This window comes from Corvus kubaryi, unplaced genomic scaffold (assembly GCF_017639235.1).
Source record: "Corvus kubaryi isolate FWS band 111438036 unplaced genomic scaffold, C.kubaryi_AGA036_p1.0 37334, whole genome shotgun sequence".
NCBI classification, from domain to species: domain Eukaryota; kingdom Metazoa; phylum Chordata; class Aves; order Passeriformes; family Corvidae; genus Corvus; species Corvus kubaryi.
Genome location: NW_024581108.1, coordinates 14739950 through 14764331, shown reverse-complemented (window position 1 = coordinate 14764331; position 24382 = coordinate 14739950). Strand labels below are relative to the sequence as shown.

General features: G+C 37.9%; 1 protein-coding gene across 3 annotated transcripts in view; it reads left to right on the top strand.

Annotated features, from left to right (window-relative positions):
- Window positions 1-24382, top strand: part of AK5 (adenylate kinase 5) — a 100204-nt gene that overhangs the window by 60738 nt on the left and 15084 nt on the right. For all 3 annotated transcript variants that reach the window (XM_042030437.1, XM_042030436.1, XM_042030435.1), the window contains 3 exons: window positions 1662-1738; window positions 15379-15421; window positions 16532-16576. In XM_042030437.1, the coding sequence (XP_041886371.1) occupies window positions 1662-1738; window positions 15379-15421; window positions 16532-16576 (165 nt within the window). The remainder of the gene's footprint in view (window positions 1-1661; window positions 1739-15378; window positions 15422-16531; window positions 16577-24382) is intronic.

Genomic DNA, 24382 nt, shown 5'->3' with positions numbered 1-24382 from the left:
TGTAATTCTTTTATGGCAATTTGATGAACTATACATGAGCATTGGGGGTGGGGGCAGGGGAGCGAGGGAACCAAAACAGAAGCAACATCAGATGGTAGATGCAGGTCTTTCCCTGGTATATCTTATGTAGTCCAGAAAGTTAAATTGAAGATTAATTTGGCAGTAATTGTGATAAGGATGGCAAACTAAGACATCCTGGAATCATCATCTGTTCCAAGCAGTTACAGTTTGGTCATCATGACATCCAGTTCCTCTCCTCTGTTCTCTCTGTCAGGGATATATACTTCACCACCTACATAGATTATTACTATGTAAACTTTAAAAGCAAAAAAACCCCGATAGTCTATAAATGCATCTGGCACAAATTGAACTGCAAAATCTGTTATTGATAGTGCTTGTTAGAGCAAGCCACCCATACAAACAACTCTAATGGTGAGACAACAACTCCAATGGTGAGACAACAACTCCAGGTCAGCAATAGGCTTAAAACTATGTACCCTCAGTGCCAGTGCTTGCAGGAACATCATACCTGGTAGAGACACCTGTAGCCCAGGAAGGAGGGGATTGCTTTCTTCATTAGTGATCTTGTTTGACTGGGGACATGAGGGCACAAAACAAAACACAGCTTATACTTCCCCTGGTGTTACCTGTTGCTCCGCACATGAAGTGGGTGGTTGGACTCATCTGTGGCTGCCAGCTAGTTATAATCTTTATGTTTTTGTGTATCATTACAGTATTTTTGTTATTCTCATTTTACTAATGCTGTGAAAACGACTTCTATAGTCTCATGCCTATTGACATTTTAATGTGTTTAGAATGTGTGCAGAATTTGGTTTAGGGCTGCACCATTTGGAGGACCCAGGAGACAATTTCCTTCTTTATTGCCCAGGATTGACATAATCCAAATGGGGTGACAGTGCCAGAATAGGATGTCCATGTTGTAGCCTTCCTGTGTTTGTATAGAAACATTATTGGTGGTTTATCCTCCCATTGTGGTTTAGCAATGACGCCCCCCCACATGACTTCTTGAAATATCAAGCACAGTTTCTGTTGTCCTGCACCTTCAGCAGTTCAGCTGAGGCTAAACTGTAAAGCTCAGCCAGGCCAAGGCTTCTCGACAATTGAACTTTGCAAGGGACTGCATTCTTCCTGGTCCTGCCACAGGAAGATGACAAGGAGAAGGGGCACAGCCACACAGTCTCCTTGGGAAGGGGTAGAATGGGATAGAAATGGAAGCTACTGCTGCTGGAAGCATGCCGCTTTGGTCCCCTATCAACACCACTTAAGGATCCTTATGTGCTAATCAGAAATCAGTATTTCCTTTCTCTTTCTTAAACTGGTCTCTATTCTCCCTTGAGTGTGGCAATTTTATAATTACAAGTCATGGCACGCAGAACACCCTGCCCAATAAATATGCAATCTAGCTAAAACAATTCACCATTTAGCATAGCCCTTCCTTGTGAAGATTTGTGGAAGCTTTTATGGATGCTTTGAAGGCTTTGCTAATGAAATACTGTTCACCTGGGTACTCTAGCAAACCTGAATTGTTCCTTGGATCATGGTTTTTGCACAGATACAGACAACTGGAAATATTATAGTGTTCCACCACATAAAATGAAAATTTTCAATCCATTTCTGAATTATTTTCTTTCATATTTTAGGGCCAAATGAACTTGATTGCAGTCTGATTATGGATTCTGGAGATACTGTTTATACAGAATTTGAATTTGAAGACCAGGTAATTTTCTTTATATATGGCTTTTCTCTAGACAGTTTTCTAGTTTATGTACACCCTGCACTATAAAACTTGTCTGAACAAGGTCATGGAACTTAAGGATAGATAAGGAAAGGGATTTTTAAGTGCAACATAAGTAAATTCGTGATACACAGAAGTCGCTTTCTAGTTAGGAAAAGAGAATGAATATTATTGTAGTATTAAGAGCCTGTTTCTTCCATTACTGTGCATTGCTAAGTTTCCTCCATAGATTTAAAAATGTTGGCAAATGGAGCAAATAAAATTGCTAAAACGCACTTTAAGTCTGCTATATATTTAAGAAGTAAAACACTTTTCAAAAGAGCAGTATGGAATTACAAAAGTGTGAAACATAACTATAAACAAATCAAACATTCTTCCTATGAAAAAATATTTTTGAGAATAAAAAAGAAAAAATCCTTACAGTGTGTACCAGCCATTCTACTGATCCTATTCAATCCACATTTAAAACCCAAATTTTGTTAAGAGTTTTCATTGTATATAGGAAGAATGCCAGAGAGAGGAAAAAAAAGGTTGTATATATCTTTCCCCTATAATTTTCACATCCACAATGGTAGGGTCACATCTGGAATAGTGTTCAGTTTTGGATTTACTAATACATCATATGGAGATACTTAAAAAGTCCAGCAAAGGACCGCTAAGATAATTAAGGGACTGGATCATCTCTCTTACAAGGTAAGGCTGAGAGACCTGAGTGTTCAGCCTGGAAAAGAGAAGGCTCAGGGGCATCTCACCAAAGTGTACAGAACTCTGAAGGGAGGATGCAGAGAAAATGGATCCAGGAATTTTTAGTGGTGCCCAGTGACTGGACAAGAGGCAGTGGGCACAAACTGAAACATGGGAGGTTCCTGTGGCTTTGGTGCTGCACTAGGGATAAGTGTTGTGTGCTTGTTATTGTGCTGTGGGTAGGCATTAAAAGAATGACTTAGAATTTAAAAAAAGAAAATTTAAAGCCATCTGCCTATCACACCACCATACTTAAGGGTGGTGTTTTTGTATGTTTTGCTTCCTGTCTTCCACTTTTGCATGACTCTGCTTGTATTTTCTTCATGAATACCACAAACATTTCTCTAGATTTGTGAGCAGCTTGGCAAAGGATGTTAATTTGTGTTTCTGTTGTCATTCAACTAAATGCAGTTGCAAATGTTCTCACCTCTTTTCTCATTACTTGCAAAAGATATCTCTTCTTGTGACATTTTAAAGCTAGTGACAAAATGAGGGCCAACAAAACTGAATTTTCTTTATCATTGGATCATTCATTGGTTTTCTTTCACAGTATTCAATGCTTTATCCTCACATGCAACATGTTACAGGTTCTAGCCCTATTCATTTCTTTTAATTTATAGATCCCTTTACTGTTCTTTTTGGCTCAGTTATTTCAATTTGGCTGTTTTTCAAGGAGGCAGCTTGCCTCTGTCTCCACATCCCCTTTTAAATCCCATTCTTTCATAAACCCTTCTTAAAACATTCCCTGCCCAGGAAACCCTTAAATTTCCTATTATGTTTGTCTTTTATGTACTTTGTTATTGAAGGTTTTAGGCCTATAAAGCAGAATCTATATTTATATTATGTTTGGCGATTTTGATGTTAAGTTTTGCATTTTAATGACATATAAAATAGGTTCTTTTGGAAGACTATGTACACTAAAGAAATTATACTTTTGGCTCATAATGTTTACATAATAAGCACAAGTTTTATAGTTATAAAATAAAATTAACAGAAACATGAAAATTACTCTGATATTGTAATAATTTCAAACTATATCATTCATTGATGATACATTACACAGTCCATAAAAGCGCTGACTGCAGTTTTGAATGCATGTGGTTCTCACATGAGATTAAACAAGACTATGATGGGATCTTATTGTCTTTGTCAATGGCAAATATTCCTTCTGCCAGATGTGGCACTTAGATTTTCTCATTATTTTGCTAAACCAACACATTGCCATTCTGGCAAGAGTGCAATACTGTTATCAAACAAAGAAGGAGAAATGAAGCTAAAACAGTGCTAAAATCCCATCAGTCAAGGACAGATATATAAATATGAAGTGGCTGACACTGACTCACTTCAATTGCAAGTTGATATCTTGATACTTTTTTTTGCAACATTTTGCAACATTTAAAAAATAGAAATATTTATATCACTAATAAATAAATTTATACGGAGTTTATATGAGATGCCTTGTACAAATATAAAGAAAATATAAAGGAGAAAGCAATTGCAACCAATTTGAAATTATGAAAGCAAGTATTTTATACAGAAGCAAAAAAGGGAGTGGAGATTACCATGAAGTCGTAATACCACCTAGCTGCCTAGTCTGAAAAACAGAATGAGAAATTACTCTCAGGAAGGAAAGATCAATAACTAAATTCAGGAGTGAGGAACTGCTCACATTCAAAACTTGAGCTCATTTTGACTGTGGCAGTGATTTAATACTCCAGTGATTTACCACATGCTGTTTACGAATTGTGTGAAGCATCAACAACCTTTACTCAGAGAATCTCAAGTGGAAAAAGAATGCGTGTCTGGATATAAATGTGTCATGCAGTGATGTTATTGCATAGGAAATCTGTCATGAGCATGTGGGGGATAAGAAGGCTGGTTTCCAAGCAACCTTACACAGCTGAGCTGCTAAAAATGGCTGAATTTTAGGGGAACATCTTGGTAGTCACTGACAAGGGGAGTTGGGGGGATCACACAGAAGACAAAGCCACAGCTGGCAATGGGTGTCTTGGTGCACCTGAAATGGACTTACACAGATACTTTTGCATTTTCTCATTCTTGGAATAAGCTGGGAAAATCTCCAGTGTAAACTAAGCCAAAAAAGTATGTGAGTTCTTCAGATGTACATTACTTCTTCCAGAATAATGTCTCTTACTGGTAGGCTGGAGCAAGGAGAACGAGTGGTGTGGTTCCAGCTACTGATGTAGTCATTCGCTCATGTAGGAGTGCCCCAAAATACAGCCAAGTGCTTCGAGAAACACCTGATGCCTCTTGTTGAAACAGTGCAAAGCAACACTAGTGCAAGTTAAGATCTGGCTTTTCTGGAAGAGTATGAATGGGAAATTGAATTATAAACAACTCAGAAAAAGCTTAAGCTTTGAATTGTACATTTTATAAATGATCGTTCAATTAAATTCATGAAACTAAATTAAAAGCAAGCTGATTGTTTTCTACTGGCTATGCATGAATACTACAAGAACTAGAACACTTCTAATCACTAAGTCCCTACAGCACTGAAAGGCAGGAGGAAAATTCCCTTTTTTTAAAAAAAAACCCAAACAAACAGACAATCTTTTCTCCAAATCATTAATAGCTGTTTTTCTGGTTTTGTCTCAGATCTGTCAGATCCTGTATTACAGAAAAAATAATAGAGGTTTTTAGAATTACTTAAAAATACATTATTCCAAAAAATAGAAATAAATAAATAAATAAATAAGGCAGAAAGTGCCTCTCGTTGAGAATGCCTTTTGGAAGAACCAGACCAGGTTTCATGTCTTAGCAATCTCTACAGCCTTTTCTGGAATAATGATTACACTACGCATGACTTGATTGGAAAACATAAAAGCAAAGTAATGTGATTTTCACCCATATTAAGACTTCAGGAATATATTTTGGGCCAGTCATTTTTGAGTGCCACAGCTTTAAAGAGTATTCTCGATTTGTAGAACCTGTTCTGACTAGTGTCTGGTTTAATAAGGATTGTTCTTTGCTGCTGGAATGGTCTCAAGTGAGATAAATGTTTTTAATGGTCACTGTGCTCATTTATACTTGCCATTCAATTTCTCAACTTTGCCAGAGAGACTGTCAATATAATGCCACTTGTTTCTGGAGATCAGAAAGTTTTTATTTTTAACAATTGGATTTTTAATTAGAAACCCACCATTTGGCTTATTTCAAGTGCATTCAGGCCAAAAGGGAGTATTGAAGAATTGGCATCAGTGAATCCTATCAAAGAGTTCCAGAAGAAAAGAGCATCCAATTATTTTCTCATGAAAACATGCCTTTCAAGACAACCTTAGCTAGCCTGAGGAATATTTAGAGTAATTAAAGAAAAAGTTAAAACACACTGTCAGGTGACTGTAGAATGAATACACTTCTGTACAAGTGCTTACAGAACTTCAGAATTTGGGAAATGTGAAAATCAGGTCAACTTCAAGTTGAAAGCCTCAAAAGTATATTTAGCCTTTTCTAATATTTGGAACAGGAGGTCATAGATTTCATAGAATGGTTTGTGTTGGAAGGGACCTTAAAGATCATCTAGTTCCAACTTCCCTGCCGTGGCCAGAAACACCTTCCACTAGACCAGGTTGCTCAGAGACTGATTCAACCTGGCCTTGAACACTTCCAGAGATGAGGCATCCACAATTTCTCTGGACAACCTGTTCCAGTGCCTCACCACCCTCACATCTACAAAACATGGAAACACATTTTTGTGCCTTCAAGGGAGTTTCCAGCTCATAATTGAGGTATTTCCACATCCTTGCAGTGTCACAACTGCATTTACTGATGCAATTAGATAAATGCAATAGTACGTGCAAAGAAGAGACAGCCTTTTTTTTTTTTTTGCCCCCCCAAATGTATCAAAGACCTAGGAAAGGTAGATGTAAAAAAAAAAAAAAAAAAGGGTTTCTGTTCAGCAATGACAAGCAATCAACTGAATTTAAAAAAATGAATAACCCAATCTTTGCTGCAAAGTTTGGAATGTTTTATAATTAGAAATGTGACAGCTTACTTGAAAAATTCACAAGCAAAACCAAAATCAAGTGGAGGAAAAAAGCCCTGATAAAGATTTACTCTCATTCTAACAAGAGGAAACAAGCTCTTGATTAAAAGTTTTCACCATGTAGTAACAACTCACTTTACAGCTTGGTGTAGTTTCCTCTCCGAAGCACATAGGAGGAGTCCAGGCTTTAGGGGAGCAGGAGAAAAGCTTTCAGTGAACTGATGCAAAATAGACTCCATTGCTACCAAGACTATAACAATATTTCTGGCCTGACTGATTAGCATAGCTTGAAACTTAAATATTCAAGAGACATAATGAAAAGTTCCTGAGAGTCTTTTCAATGCCGAGGCAGAATACAAATATTAATAAAACTGATGGGCAACAGCAAATTGAAAGCCTCATTTAACCAAAGCTCTGTGGATTAAACCAAAGACCATTTTTCTCCATTTACTGTGTTTCCTATCAGTTGTCACTGTGTTTTGACTCCCTTTTCTCTACTCTGAAGATTCAGTCCAACTGATTTATTTGATCCTTCAGACACAGTACTCTAGGGTTAGCATTACAATACTACAGAGAGCAAATGGCACACCTCCATTAGGAGGAGAAATTTTCATTCAGACTTCTAAAGGTACCTTTCAAAATTAGATAAACATTAATTAAATTCTTCAAGAAGTCAGATTAGAATGTCATATATTAATCATGTGCTTTCTTTTTACTTGAGAACTTAAGGAACTTTTGGTGTAACAGCAGTTTTATTCATATATGCTGTGCAGCATTGAATATTACAGGTCTTAGTAAAATGACCAAAAGTATCCAGAAGCTATTTGGGCTTTTAATAGTGAACATTTCTGCAGTGTCCATTACTCTTTTGCTGATAGTCAGTGGTATCAATTTGAATTACAGATTCTGGTTTTACAGAGAAACTGATTAAAACAGTGGGATAGAAAAGAAAATGAGAGGAAACTCAGAATGGTTGTGGAACTCTGTTCTCTCAACACTTGTTTTTGTTAAAGGTGGAGTCCAATCTAGTTTAAGGATATCTGCAAAAAGGCGTAATGAATAAGCATCCAAAGACATGGAAGAGCTGGAAAGGCAGGCCTAACTACAGAGAAAAGATATTTAATAGAAATGTACTGAAGTCAGTGAACAATCTGTTCAGTTCAAGTTGCCATGGAAACTATCCTATTAAATGCTTTAAAAAAAACAGTTCTAGAAACAAAGTACTACAGTTTGCCTTACAAAATGTTTCCTGAATAAGCTCAAACCATGTGTATTTTGGTGCTCCTAAATAATTTTGTAACCACGAAGAAATTTTTTTCTCTTTCAAAATCACCATTTTACACTGTAATAAAGATATGTGTGAGAAAGTCTCCCGCTCTATTTTCCCCCATGCAAACCATGGCAAAATGGGCAAAAAATAGCGCCAATCTGCATTTTTTTCTGTAAAAAGCCAGAAACAGTTGTTTGCTTCTTCTTTCACAGATGTTATTTGAACTTACTTTCTGGTGGTACATATATTAGGGGAGACTGAACTGCCAAGGTTAGTTGAAGTCTTTGCATTCCAATTCTTTCCTAATTTTGAACCTAAAGTTGCTGCCTGCAGCTCTGGTGGGCAGTACAGGGCATAAGGATTCAGTTACGATGATGGTGAGCTCAAGTGAGTTACTGGAGATTTAAACAACAGTGACAGCATTATTCTTCAAGAGGTGCTGCATTTATGCCTCACTGAATAATTTTGCAGTAAATTATGAAGTCCTTCTCTGTGGCTTGTGGAAGTGTCTGTAGTAAAAGCATTACAATTTACAGTATCTCACCATCATTTCTTTAGGCATAACAGTAGGATGTTGTACCTTTCCTCACACCAGCTTGCCCCTCCACTGGCAAACTGAGGCCCTATGCCTTCATGAACAAAATACAACTTCACAGCTAAATTTGTGAGTTCTACCTTTACAGTCCAGAGAACTTGCATAACTCGTGGGGAAAATTAGGCATCCCACACAGTTGATGCAAATAGGATCCATAGCAGAACTTTTCATATTCTACCAAAAGTTGATAAAGAAATGTAGAGGTGTATTTTAAACCCTCTCTGCCACCTAGATTTAGAGGCCTTATTCAGGGCTGTGGATTGGTTCTGTTCATGAAGCCCAGCATCCCTAAAGACGGCTACCAAAACCCTTTCTTGAAAACGTTTGTAGTAACAATTCCTATATTTTAAAGCACTGCAGAAGGAAGTGCCTTTTTATTTCTTTTATATTTCTTAATCACTGTCAAAGTACATGCTATATATTTTTACATACACATATAAAACTGCAGTGATTGCAAAGATGCTGTTTTACTCTATGGGATACGTAACTGCTCTTTAAATCACTTATTTGTATTTTATTGAAGCAGAAGAGTGGCTTCTCTGGGTACACTGGAAAATAGAAAAAAATCCCCCATGTATTTTCAGAAAGCCATATGTTTCCTATTTGGTTTTTTTTATTCCTTATGGATCCCAGGATTGTGCAGTCAACGTTAGTCATTTTGGGCTTAAATACCAGTCACAAAGAGTGAAAAGTGGCCTAGTTTTAGAACTCCTTCACAGCAGTGCATCTCAAATCAGTGGACTGTTTCTTCAGATAGTTCAATTCCTTGTTAACACAGAAGTCCTTTATAAATACTGCAGAAGTTGAAAGTCACAAAACTACCTAATAATACATAAGAAGATGTTTTAGTAAACCTTGAATATGCTTGTCCAATGTTAAGCAGAAAAGGTTTTTGAGAGGCAAAATTTGACTACAACTGTCAATTTTTATCTGAATAGCAGCAAATCATAGGATCTGAGGTCACACGCTAGGTTTGGAGGTTTTTGCTACACCCTGTTCTTGTCCTTCTCCATGCCAAGATCTTTTTCTTTTTGAAAACTGAGTCAAGACAGGCCTGCAGAAAAGCCTTTCTTATCTAAAGTTAAAAACTCCAAAACCCCACAAAACGCATATACATTTAGAAAACCCCAAACCAAACCATTAACAACAAAAAACCAAAGCACTGAATTTCAGGTCTCAGAAGGCAGCTCTCACGGCAGAGAGGTTCTACATATAGTGCTGAAGTGTATGATGTGAGGGATCCATTCTTTAGGATTGTCGTCAGCTGTCTAAAAAAAGGACCTGAACAGCACCAAGTCTGCAGTTCAAGTGCACAGGGAGGTGTCCTGCTACACTTCTCTGCTGCAGTGGTTTGGTGTGGAAAAAAAAAAAAAAAAAAAAAAATTATCCCTGGAAGAATTTATACCAAATAGCATAAATGCTGCACATAGAGAAGAATCATTTAAGGAGTGATGGTGATTTACAGAAAGAAAGAATACTAAAGGAAAAATAGTGATAACTTCCAGAAAGAATTTTGTAGGCACTGGCAGCTTTCTATAAATACAGACCAAACTGAAAACTAACTGAATACTATGTGTGACAGAACTATTTTAAAGTCAGTGGTAGATAGTAACTATGTATAGATAATACAGTTATTGAATGTCTCTAATGTCTTAAAACACAAATATATTTTTAAATCAAGCTCCAGTTCTTCAAGTTAGATACTGACCCCTCTAGTTCACCCTTTTAAATCAAATTAATATTAAAATTGCAAATGCGGTGTTTGGTTTACCAGAACACTCTTACACTGCTCTGATGATGCAAACTGCTGATACTCTCCTGGGAGGGGTGGTCTGATTGCACTCCTTGCTGGTAAGTTTGCCCTTAAGAGGTAATTTCTTGGAAATTTTTTCCAGTGTCTGGAAATCAATATGAAACTAAATAGATTTTGCTTTCTTTTTCATGCTTAGTAATCATATGTATTTTTGTCACTATAAGTAGGCACAGAAGTTAACAAATACCAACCCCCACAAACAATAGCAAACACATTGTGACTTTTTCCTCTCTGAACTACCTACAGATATTCTTGATGTCCGTGAAGAACATGAATGCAAAATCTGAAAAAACCCCAAACAAACAAATTTAAAAGCTAGATAATTTGATCTTGGCTTGCAAGTGTTAAAAATGGGTTAATCTCCAACTCTGTATAGGTATAATTTTTTATTATTATTTTTAGAACTGAAAATAAGTTTTGTTTTAAAAGAATAATCACAGAATCACCGAATGGGGAAGGTGGGAAGAAGGACCACAGTGGGTCACCTGGTCCAACCTTCCTGCTCAGGGAGGGTCATCCTACAGCCCATGGCACAGGATTGCATCCGGTGGCTCTTGAGTATCTCCAGTGAGGGAGACTCCAAAACCTCTCTGGGCAATCTGTGCCAGTGCTTGGTCACCTGCACAGTGAAGAAGTTCTTCCTCCTCTTCAGGTGGAACTTCCCGTGCATCATTTTTTTGCTGTTTCCTCTTGTCCCATTGCGCAGCAACACTGAGCAGAACCTGGTCCATCCTCTGACACCTCCCTTCAGAGACTGATAGATATTGATTAGGTCCTTTCTCAGTCTTCTCTTCTCAAGGCTGAACATGCCTAGCCCCCTCAGCCTGTCCTCACGAGAGATAATGGCAGAGAGTTTTGTCTTTGCTAGAAACCCAGAACAAAATTGGAATCACAGTGATCTCACCTGTCAGCATTTTTTAGATGCTATTATGAACACCGATGTTTTTGCAGTTGTATGCATTCTGAACAAACAAAAATCACCTCGAAAAACATTAGCACTGTACCCTCATCTTAATTACTATTTGTCCTTTTTGACACAAATAACTTCACTCTGCTGAGCAGCATGAAATATATAAGAAAATTTGTCCTTTGGGGAAAAAAAAAGCCTTGAAGTGTGAAGGTATTCCTACTGAGTCTTACCTTATTTATTAGTTCTGGAGCAGAGGAGGTCAGAGCACAGCCACCTCTGCTTTCTAGAGGCATACTTTAACACTCAGCTTGCAGAAAGCAGCTCAGGCTCAAAATTGATTTGAAGTATAAATCAAATTTAATGGTATGGCTCATAAAATCCATTCCTAGGGAGCACTGCCCTGGCATAAAACCAGCAAAGAAACATGTAATTTTTACTTGTTTAAATAATTTGTGTCTGACACGTTCCTTGGAATATTTACATTCTCAAATTCAAGCTTGAAAATTGAGCATAATTTTAAGCAGCAGTCAAGCTGTATTTGTAATTCAGTCTTATTCTATTGTCTTTTTTCTCCTTTATCCATGATTATTTATCATCTTCGGTAAATTCGGAGCAGAAACTCCTGTTATATCTGTTAGAAATCTGAATAAAATGATTCAGGCACTTTTCACCACTACTTTCTAGAAGCATTTCAAACAACAATGAGGTGATAAGGGAGAACTTTTTTCTTTTCCATGTAAAAAAACCAAAACCCCAACTGAAACCTGCAGGGACTGGAGAAGTGGTTATTAATGGGTAACAGAAAAGCTTTCTCACTTCATCAGGTAACCGACATTCAAAATAGCTGTCACTAAGTCCTAATGAAGAAAATGTCCCTTCATTAGATAAAAAAATTAAATCTACTTTATTGATATGCCTTGAAGGTACTGCTTCATTAGCAGCAAAATTGAAACTTCTGAAGAATTCTGTATCATTCCTTTATTATTTGTCGAGACTTACTGTCATAGTTTGTTATTATGGAAATTAGGTGGGTTGGAACTAGATGATCTTCCAACCCAAACCTTTCTATGATTCTGTGGACTTCACAACCTAGCAATGACAGGTAGTAACTGAAAACTCATTAACCAGTGAAGTATCTACTACCAGTCACATGTTTACTAATTAGTAGCTAAATGACAAGTCAAATGACAGTCAAAAGCCTGCATTTTCCAACTCTAAAGACAAATGTCAGATAAGAGATTCTTTACAGGTAGCAAACTTCTCTATTTAGCAATTATTTTAACAAACTGTTGATATTGGTTAAGTAGTTACACAGACAGCTATGCTCCACTAATGAACATGTTTCCAGATAATATTTGTAGATATAACTTAACTGTAAAGGCATCTGAAATTACAGACTAGCCATCTTTCTTCGGAGCTCATTATGTATAAGATGTGATCTTCCTCACTTTGCTTTCAAGTACATGGAAACAGCTATACTGAGAATACAGAGACTGCTGCTAAATCACTGTGTTGCTGATGGCAATGTGGTGTCAAATACCATTTGCTATCTAACTGGAGGGACTTGGCCTTATGTGATCACTTGCTAAATCCCACAGTTATTTTCCAAAGCACTCTGGTAACAAGGCAGAACAGTGTTTTCAGCCTGATACAGGTCAAGCCATTCACAGTTTAGAGACCTACTTGCTAGAAAGACGAAATCAGAAATGGATATTGTCAACTACAAACACAAGGGGACTGCATTAAACAGGGTGCTAGACTGTCACTCTTTGCAAAGGACCTCAAACCAGACAGCACATCTAGCTCCTCACCCAGATCAGCACAAAAACTGGTTGGAGGCAGTTTCAGTCTGCAATTATAGCGGAGAACAAGAGTAAAACTTGAAAGAAGTAATGCCGGTTTCAGTTCTTTGATTTGATTGTAAGCTTGGAATTCTGATCCTGATTTTTAAAGGAATTTTACTCTAAACATTGTGCCTAAAATGATTTTGATCCATAACTTTCAAAGGCATTATAAGAAGTAGAATCTAAAATGAAGCCTTTTGTATGCAATATATCCTTTGCAGGGCCAATTATTTTATTGTATTTTTACATGCAAAAATAAATGACATAGGGTTAATATTGTCACTTGGAATGTAGGAAAGAGATTAATCTCTCATTTGAAAATGTTGCCTTTTTTTTTTTTTTTTTGAGATGGCAGTTCTCCTGCTGCAGTGTAATAGGCTGGGAATTATTGTGAATCAAAAAATAAAAATACTCTGTGCAACCAATGCAATGGTACTTCAGCCTAATGAAGAGTACTTCAGTTTCAATGATGATGGGAACACAAGGAGGAACCTGCAAGGGTAGTGCAGGAGCCCTGCAAACTACAGTGGGCAGCAGTTTACCCATTCCAGTCACCTTGCAGTTCATCTCACTTCATCTGCTCCTGCAGCTCCACACATTTAAAGGTGGCTATTTCTGAGAGCTGTGCTGTCAGAAACTATGGCTTGGTAACCATATGCTACTGAGATGACTCACATAATGTGTTTCTTGCTGATGTTATGCACTGATGATGTAATACTGTCACATGAGGATGCGACACATGTTACTGTCAATGCTACTACTGATATTTTACAGACAGGCTAAAGTATTGCTGCGAGTATATTGACACCACATAACCTAGACTATGTCCAGCATATACATAATTCTCATTTATCAGAACAACAAAGAATTCCCATTCTGACAGTCTTGCTGGCCAGTATTTGTAATTTCTCATCGATTATAATAGACAATAAATGACGAAATAATTTTAAGTGGTTAAATCTCAGGAGAAAAAATATACCACATCCCCTGTTTCCCTGGTGTAGTCCCTCCTTGTAGTTCAGCAGCCTTTATAACAACTTGTAGCTTGTGTCAGATTCACAAGGTAAACACATTTAAGTTATTTGAAATCAAAGACTAATCCCATCTTTATATTATAGTTCACCTCTAGGAGTTTCTCCAATATTGCTTTCTCACTATTAACAGCTGATCATACCATAGTTACTTTGGAAGCAATTCAGGATGCACATTGGTTGCTTATATATCATGTGGTTTCTGTGCATTTGGACACTGAAGAGTTGTTCCTCACAAAATCAGTATTATAGCAGAGAATGGCCTGGGCTGGAAGGGACCTTGAAGATCATTTTGCTCCAAGCCCTCAGCAGGCAGGGATATGTTCCACTAGACCAGGTTGCTCAAAGTCCCGTCCAGCCTGGCCTTGAACACTTCCAGGGATGAGTAATCTATAACTTCTCTGGGAAATGTGTTCCAGTGCCTCTCCATTCTCACGGTGAAGAATTTCTTCCCAAGATCTGATCTAAACCTACTGTCTTTCAGTTTAAAGCCATTTCCCCTTGTCCTACCACTCCATGTCATTGGAAATTGGAACTTGTCCTTGCAGGCTCCTTTCAGGTCCTGGAGGCTGCTATAAAGTTTCCCCTGAGACCTATCCAATTTGAACAATCACAACTCTCTCAGCCTGTCTTCCTCGGAGAGGTGCTCTAGCCTTTGGAGCATCTTTGGGGACTCCTCTGGACTCACTCCAGCAAGCCCCTGTGCTTATGCTGGGGCCCCAGAGCTGGGGCTCCAGGTGGGGTCTCACAAGGGCAGGGTAGAGAGGTAGAATCTGCTCCCTCAGCCTGCTGCCCGCGCTGCCTTTGACGCAACTCAGGACACAGTTGGCTTTCTGGGCTGCAAATGCACATTGATGGATCATGTTGAGCTTCTCATCCACCAACAACCCCAAGTCCTTTTCCCCAGGACTGCACTGCATCCATTCTCTACCCATCCTGCATCTGTATTGGGATTGCCCTGACACAGGAGCAGTAACTAGTACTTGGCCCTGAACTTCTCAAGGATCACATGGGCCCACCTCTCAGGCATGTCCAGGTCCCTCTGGATGGCATCCCTTCCCTCAAGCACAGCTTGGTGTCGCTGAAAAACTTGCTGAGGGTGCACTTGGTCCTACTGTCCGTGTCACCAACAAAGATGTTAAACAGCACTGTCACCATTCCGAACCCTGAGGAACTCCACCCATTATATGGGATAGTGAATCATCTCATGATATCTTGGGTTCTCTGTGCTTATGTTCTAGCAACTGAAACAGCACTAGCAGTGTTTCTGTAGCATTGTAAACCATATCTCAACACAGATTAAAACTGAGAGCTTAGAGAGATATATATTATGATATATGGATAGGCAGATATAAGAAAAATGCAAACTATGCAGAATATCCATTTGAATTTGTCAATTGCTTAATTAACAGGAGGAGGATCAGTCAAGTTTTTCTGGTTATGAGAGCACAGGAGGTGAGTTTCTTTTTCAGTGTCACTTGCCATTTAATTTTGAAACCTTTGATTTCCCGTTATTTAAATACTTACTTAGAAAGTAAAGTGAATTTGGGTTATTTATATTGTGAACTTTATGTCTCAAAGGATTTTTATCATGTGAATTCTCTTTGAATGGAAATTAAAGTTTGTAAAAGACATTTTTATACTCTTTAGGCCAGTGGATTCAAAATTATTAGAAAATACTACTGTTAATCAGCATTGAATCTTATAGGTGTTTTCAGAAATTGGCAGTTATGAAAGTCTCCTTGGAAAGTATGAGGTGCTAAGAGTCTAAGAGGACTGAAAGGATAAAGCCAAACTTTTCATGGCTAATGATTTTTTGTAATAAGAGATCTAGACACCTCAAAATAGACCCCAAAATTGTATGAGGTAAATTAATGTGTCTTGTAAGTGATTAACTCAAAGACAATAACATTTCAGGAGGCTCACATGGTGCAAGATCACCTTCTGTTCTGGTACAATCAGTGAAGTGATGGGACTCAGACCAGAAGGAATTGCTTTTTCAAAAGATACCATTTCAGTAAAAGGCAAAGCTGTAATGCATACAGTAGTGAGATAGTATAAACTATAGTTTGGTGAGAGTATTGCCTGGATTTCAGCTAAGATGGTTATTATTTGGCTGAATTTGAGGCTCAGAGGAATTTAGAACTACATTTCAGAGAGTATAAAATCTAAATGGGAAGTGGAAAAGCTTCTATAGCAATCATAATGTAATAACATACTCGATGAAAACTGCAGTGGCTGAGGAGGAATTACATCATGTTATTACATCAAGATGAATCTGCTTCTCTCTTTTTTCGTCTTCCTTTTTTTTAAAGAACTGATGAGTATGTGTAAGGTCTATTTTCAGGTAAAATGTCTTTATCATATCTGCAATGACAACTATGAAACTGAGAGATTAATAGGCTTGTGGACAATAGGTCCTTTTGGAATGGAGAGCATTATAGCAGAAAGTAAATCTAGTAAAATCACATCCCCTTGCATGACTGTTACACAATTTGGTGTGGTAAGTAGCTGACATTAAAATTAGTAGCTCTTGCCACTAAAGAATGTTTATTTTCATTTTAGATTTTTCAGAAGATCTGAGGAAATCAAACATCATTTTTGTTGTTGGTAAGTAGGATTCCTAATTTAACTGCTACATTTGAGTATTCCCATGTTATTTAGCTTTGATTATATGATTTATTTATTTAGCAAAATAGATTGGTTGGGAATATTTATTCTCCAGTGGTGGTTTAGTCTTTTGAAAGGGAGTTAGGATTTAATAACATTTAATTAGCTTGAATCTGACCATGCTATCAACAGTTGTGTGAAGCTCAGAGCAGGCAGCTCATTTAAGTGTGAACATCTTCAAAATAACCTTAGTTCTTTTGCAGTTACAGTCGAGTTGTGTGACTTCCCAAACCAAAGCTGCCTCACCAGCACTAATTGAAATTTTACTAAATTGGATTGTAACTCAGAAGTTTGAGATTTGGCTGAAAAATATCAGGTCTCTTCCCCTCCTTATTTGTGAAGCAACTTCTGTTAAATACAGGTTTCAGTTCTGCCTGTGCTCAGCACGCACCAGGCATGATGCTTAGCACTGAAGATTTGCAGGTTCAGGGTTTACTTTATACTGCTTTCAGAAATCCACATCCACCACGTTAATGCCCTTTATCATATGAATGTGACTAATATAATTTGCATAAACTTTGAGCAGTCTTTTAAAACAAATTATAACCAGAAGATTGATCTTAAAGCTTGGTTCTAATTACTTGGAAAGAATAATTGCTTTTGTATTGAGCAGTTTTTAGAACTGCTTTACAATACAGAGCAGGAACACCCGTTTCCAAGGACCCAAGGACAGATACCAGAACATGGGTGGTTTCACATAAAACTAAATCAATCTGTGCATTGTTTTTCCTGGGGAAAAACAAAAGGACTTCCAAAATTAATAATAAGTGAATGGAAGTTTCATTCATAATTCAGGAAGCATCAAAAAACATTCCAACACTAGCAGGTTGAGGGAGGTGATCTTTTCTCCTTATTCAGCACTGCGTCTGGAGTACTGTATCCAGTCTGGGCTCCCAGTACGAGAAAGATAATGACTCACTGGAGTGAGTGTGGTGGAGGACCATGAAGATGTTTGAGGAATAGGAGCATCTTTCATTTGAGGAGAGGCTGAGAGAACTGGGACTATTCAGCCTGGAGAAGAGAAGGCTCTAGAGGATTTTACCATTAAGTATAAATACCTGAATCTTCTCAGTAGTGCCCAGTGACAGGACAAGAGAAAATGGGGACACCTTAAAATGCATTAAATTTCACCTGAACACAAAACCCACTTATTTACTATGAGGGTAGTCAAACACTGGAACAAGTTGCCCAGAAACTGTAGAGTCTCCATCCTTAGAGATGTTCAAACCCCAACCTGACAGAGCTCAGATCAACCTGCTGTAGCTGATCCTGGTGTAACAGAGTTGTCTGACTAAATGATTCCAAGAGGTGCCTTGCAACCTAAAAGATTCTATGAAGAGTCTTCTCATGTTGTAATTTTATCTCACACTCTCTTATACCAAATACAAGTTGACTCAATTTATTGCAAGCCTATGATGGATGTTACGTGTTTGAAAAAGTAAAATGAGGTTACTGAAGAGTTCACTGGAGACTTTTCTTAAGGGAAAGGTGTCTAACACCGAATTTTCAGCCTTTAAGCAAACTGTAATCTATGCTTACTGAAGTACACCTTCCTGCTGTTCACTACAGTGAAAAATTTTAATTCTCTCTGTCTTGCATATCTTATTGAAAAATAATGTTTAGGTTTGTACAAACAGATTTGTAAGGAAAGAAAAGTTTACATACTCAAGGAATTTTGCCTCTGAAATTGTCCATGGCAAAGCATATTTTTCATTTGCCTCTGGGAATCTTTTTATTTTACAAAGAGTGATTTTAAATTTTTATTTAAATTAGTCATCTTGAAGCTATTAGTCATCTTGAAGCTTAAAATTGAAACCACCCATTTTTCCTATTTATTCCTGCTCTTAAATCCATCTCAGACTTTCTAGTAAATGCTTTCTGGGAACAGAGGTAAATTATGCTTAATCAAAACTCTGTTTTTCTTTGTTGAAAAGGTTGTAATGAAAAGTTTTACTAAGTCCAAACATGGGTTAATTTTCAAAAAATTATCTAGAATGATTTATACTTTTTCCCAAAATACCACCATCCCCCTTTTCAGGCAGGTAAATCTGCCTGGATCACTTGTTGATCCACAAGCACTCCAGGTTTAGCATTAAACACACTACCCAAATGAACACCATTTGTGCAGGAAGGAAGTTATCTTACATGTCAGTCAAGAGCTGAAATGTGATCATTGTGAATGGTACAAGAGTGAAAGAAAAATCTGAAGAAATCTCACAGGAGCAGAACAAAACTGCTGGGGATGGGGAGAAGGAAAAAAAGCCCCAAATGTCAGTGGCTAAGTACTCTGTTGTGGTGGGCAGTTCTAGAGATGTTCAGCCCATGATACCTTGACTAAAGAGAGAGCAGAGAAGATGGGCTGGAGCAGGCTGCCATAGGATACTGGAACGGGAAAAACTATCTTGAGCTCAGGTGTTATTAGGGATGACACCTTATTACATAGGTGTGTGTATTCATGAGGAAATAAGATATTTATAAAGGTGTTTTAAAGCTAGAATTTTAAAGATGTACATTTGAAGTAGTTTATAAACTAATCAAATAAATGCACCATCTGCCATAGCTGACAAACAGACACTGTTTATAAGACAAAGGGAAAGAAACAGGCAGTTCCCTCCCCCACTAATTACCCTTGAAAACTGTCCAAAAAGGGAAAGAAAAAGAAACAATCTAATTAGCAAAAGTTTACATTAGAGGTAATGTAGGAATTAATTGGAATAACAGTCAAGTCAGATTAATTAAGCAACAATGTCAATGTTCTATCCGTATTGTAAACCAGAGAAATAGTACCAGCAAGTAAAAAATATAGGAGATAGCAGCAGGATAATAAAAGAGGCAAAACCAAGACAAATTTGGCCAGTAAAGTAAAATTCAAGAGAAAAAAAAATACAAAGAGGGGTGAATATAAAATTGGGTGATGCTCTAATTAAGATTCAAAAGTAATTATTGCCAGTCATTAAAAATCAAAGAAAAAAAGCAAACAAAACCTCCTATTTCATCAATTTTAACCACAATGAATGATGTATGATCTTCTAATTCTTAACTATTGCAATATTCCATATTGCATCCACGAAACTGTCACACATAACACAGTTACTGGGGCCATTACCCCTCCCTGTCCTCTGCAGGAGGTTCAGAAAACATTTGCCTTTGGTTGAGGCTGGATGTGAAACAGGAGGTTTCGGGAATCTTTCTGCACCTTGGATCAGAAACAAACTCCCCGCTGACTTGTAAATGAGGTGTTTAAAGCATAGCTAATGTAACCACTTTCCTTTACAGAATCTTTGTTATATTCTTGCTGATGAGCTAAAGCTGGTAATGGCTTGAACTCAGTGTAAGAAAGACCAGTTTTTAGCTGACACTTGATGATATTCTCACCATTTACACCAAGAAGTAAGACATTATCAGGTGCAGACAGGAGCTTCTTGCGTTCACACCAAAATAAAATAAATAAATATATCACAAACCTCAAACTCTTTATTTGTCCCAGGTATGTCAGACCTTGAATAACTTAATCTAATTCAATTTATCATTAATTTAGGCCTGCTTTGAGTGTAAGGTTTAACCAGATGAGGTCACTGCCAACCTAAAGTATGCTACAGTACCTATATTGCAGCTCCTTCTACAATCAGAGAGGTACAGGATGAGCAGTACTGATAATTAAACCCCAGTCAATCCAAGCTAACTGTAGAAGCTGCAGAAGGCTGATTTCCCTGACTTGCCGTGAAATAAACTTCACATTTTCTTTAAGAAGGATGAAAACTCAGTCATGTCCCAGGATATTACATCACTCTGCCAACATGTGCCACAAGTTGTTTCCTGATGAAAATAATTTCTTAGAAAAAAGAAATACAAAGAAAGCGTTGAGGGCTTTTTTGTTGTTTTTGTTATATAAAAGCATAATTCCTCTATGGTGTCACTTACACTAAAATCATTTGTGAACAACAGATGAGGTGTTATTGAGAAAACTTCAAATGCCATATTCTTAAGGCTTATTTTTACTTGTGTATATAATCCAAGTAACATTGATAAAATGGCCAAACTGATCAAGTCCTCCAATATTTTTGCTTGAATTTAGGGACAGAATAACTGAGGTTATTTTGGTTTCAATTCAAAATTATGAGGCTCCCTTGTGCAGCTAGGTTTCCCCTGCAGGCACTTCTCCACGATATAGGGATGATACTCATTATGATAACAAGGTCTTGAAATTGAAACATTTTAAAATAAATGGTGGGACTGTGTTGTAAATCCTACTGCTGGCATTTTATATAAATGCTCATGATATTTTAGTATATGATAAACTTGTAAGATTTAAAATAGAGGCATCTCAGTCTGTCTGTATGACACTTCTGCTCTTACCAGTATTTCTGACAGCAAAGCTGGTCCATGAACTGCTCATATTGCTTGTTCCTGTCCCTGCTCACTCGCAGCAGCAGTCCCAGCCCCCTCTATCATCATTAAGGAGCAGTACATCTGAGTCACATGCCCAGGCTCGTGGTCTTTACCAGTCTGGGGAAGATTTGGGTAGGAGGGAGGAGAACTGAGACCTTTGACTGATCTAGGGCTGACTGCAGTTGAACATTCAGAAGTGCTGCTTGGGCAATTGGTCACGTCACCCCACTCACTGAGACCATTCTTTTTCTCCCCTTGAAGGGCTCTCTGTGGAGCATTTCTGCAGTCAATAATTAAACGGGTAAAAGTAACCACCTAAGTCAGCAGTGCTGCCAGAAACTTATTTACCAGAAGATCCCCTCACGCAGGCCGATGAATCAACATAATGGAAAGGAATCCTGCTCTAAGGGATTGCACAGACCTTTTAATCTGGCCTTGTCTACAGAAAAGCAATATAGAGAACTGCATTTAATTTCTGTGTTAGTACTCTGGTTCCACATTCTTGCTTACTATTTGTAACAAAAAGCACAAAGGGACACTCAAAGACGTTCTGTTTCCAAGAATAACCTCACTGCTTAATACAATGCTCTTAATTTCTTCATCTGCAATTTTTGATTTTTATTAAGTTACCAAATGAGCTTTAAAGCAAGATGTGCTGCAGTGAGCAATATTAGGAAAATACAAAAGCATGCTAACATTGAAGAACTGCTGGTAGTTCTGTATTGTCCTACCGGTCACATCACACACATAATTCCTCTGGCTGTTTTCTAGGCTTTAGCTTTTCCTCTTCGTGTCATATGTAGAAATCAGAAGACAACATGATTAATCTGAATTACAAGTTATCATGAACCAACACTTTTTTAATCAAAGTATACGTAGGCAGAGTACAAGATGACAGCATACAGAAAAAATGACAGTGTTCACAAAGAATCTTACGCCTTCACAACAAAAGTGGGGACATATTTTTCTCCTAACAATTGAGCCATGGGGAAAACTTGATTACCTTCTCCAATGCCTCAAGTATTTTCCATATGAAAACCAGCATAACAAGCTGCAGTGAAGTCTTCTGAAAAAATATTTCTGCTAGCTTTTGTTATGTTTCATATGCAGCTGTTATTCCAGATAAACTTTTTTCAAGTAATTTTTTTTTCTTTAGAAAAATTAATAGATTTAATAAAAACACCCACTAAAAAAACTGGTACAATTTTTGTAAGACTACAAATTGATCATGAGCTTCATGGTTGCAGGATTGATTTGCTGTTAAAGCTGCTTATGTAGCAGTCTTTTAAGTATAAACTCTGAGCAAGAAGGAAACACCTTAGTAGTAACAAAATGCACTTTCACATCCTTTCCCACCTGAATAGCTCTATTTTAGTCACATTAAGGAACTTCAGAGGGAGACAAGATAATACTTTCATTTCAGACACGTAAATTAATACTGGTGTAAAGGCCAAATTGTACTCAGCCCTCAATGCTGAATTTCCTGGGGAATTCAGTCTCTTCTCAGATCATGCCAAGCAAGAACTGTGGTTTTATTCATGTATAAGAAAGCACAAGACTGAATAAAGTGGGTCATATGCATTTGTCAAGCAGCAGGATGCTTTGCTACTCATCAAATGAATCTAAATTAATACCAGTGGCCGTAAAAACTACTATTTTCAGCACATAACTTACTCAAATATGTTTTTACTCTTTAAAGATCTCACCATGTTAATTTCTGGTTTGTTGGAACTCTTTTAATAAAAAAAATGGTCATTTTAATAAATGTTTTGGAGACACACTCATTATGGTGTATGCCCTGCATATTGTGCCATTCTGACAGTGTTCTCTTTTAAAATACTAACACACAAAGGTATTAGAAACACATCAAGTTTTCTGAATATTTACCTGCTAAAAACCCAAAAATGTCCTTGCAATGTTTTTTCTAAGGAGAGATCTAGTTTATTTTGTATATGAGGAGAAATTGTGAAATTTCTGGTTGGGCTCTGCATTCAGAAGAGAAACAATTATATAAATAGAAGAATACAATAATCTTTATAGCTGGGAATTTTTAATACTGTACACATACACCAAATAAATAGGATTAAATTACTGAACTGTTAGCATATTCAAGGCCAGGAGACCGAATGTGTAAACAAGCACATGCATGCACAAACTTACTGATCTAAAAACCCCCCAAACAGGCCAGAAATACAACTAATTGCCACTCAGATATTTAAGGGACTCATTACTGGTAATTTGCTTGTAATTTCTCTACATCTGTTTCTTTATAGCCACTCCTATTTTTTCCTTGTTTTCTTTCAGCTAGTGTTTTTACAAAACAATAATGTTCTTCATATTATAGCAATAGAAAAACAACATGCAACCCACACTGGCCAGAAGAGAAGCCTGCAACAAAGATAGTTCTAGACAAATTTTAGCACAGGTGTGATTCTCACACCACAGGCTGGTAATCCTCCCTGAGAGAAGCAGCTGAAGTAAAAGACTGCAGATCATAGAAAACAACCCCCTTCCTTTGATACTACTCCTTTATGACCCAATTTTTAGTCCTAGCTACAGTACTGTAATTTCTCTGAAAATTATATGCTCAGAGCAATTATTTCTTACATTGAATGCAAAAGTTAGAAGAAAGTTCAAGTGAGGCGGAGATGGTGCTAAATTCGCTCTACTGTGAACGTGTTAATCCTTTATTGTTTGTGGAAAGATAAGCAAACAGGAAAGCCACGTATTTTCTAGCGTCTTAAATGCACGTAGCAGAGCTGTGTAGCCCTACCTGCAAGTCCCAACACTTGATAAATACACAGGTCACCTGCTGAAAAAACTTTACTGAAAAGAGTTTGAGCATTGTCTGCCTCCAAGGCTATAATTACCTCCTGCTGCAGTAGATCTTCTGAATAGATCCATCAAAGGCTGCAAAATTGCTACTGCATGCAGTGAGATTTTCTCCACAAATTCACAGCAGCAATTTGCTCTCCCGCCTCCCACACCCTGGCACCGCTATGGCGCCTCAGGGGCCTCACCTCAGTTCCGCCAGCAGTGCTGGAGGTCACCGCAGTGGGATGCCTGGCAAGCGGCTTCCAGCAGGTTCCATGGACTGTCCTTCTCTCCAGCCGGGCGGGGGTGGCTGCAAAGCCTCACCAGGAGCCTGAAGAGGCCTTTGGCTTTTCATGCCATCGGCCTCGGAGCGGAGGGAGAAGCAGCCGCCTCCATGGCGGAGCTGGGACAGGGCTGCGCCTGCAGAGTGGCTCCGGCCGGGCTCTGGGGCTCTGAGGTGGAGGCTGCTCGGCGGCCAAAGGAAGCAGGAGGTTCGAGGTGCCATTCCTGCCAGGAGGACACCCACAGCATTCCCCTGGGTGA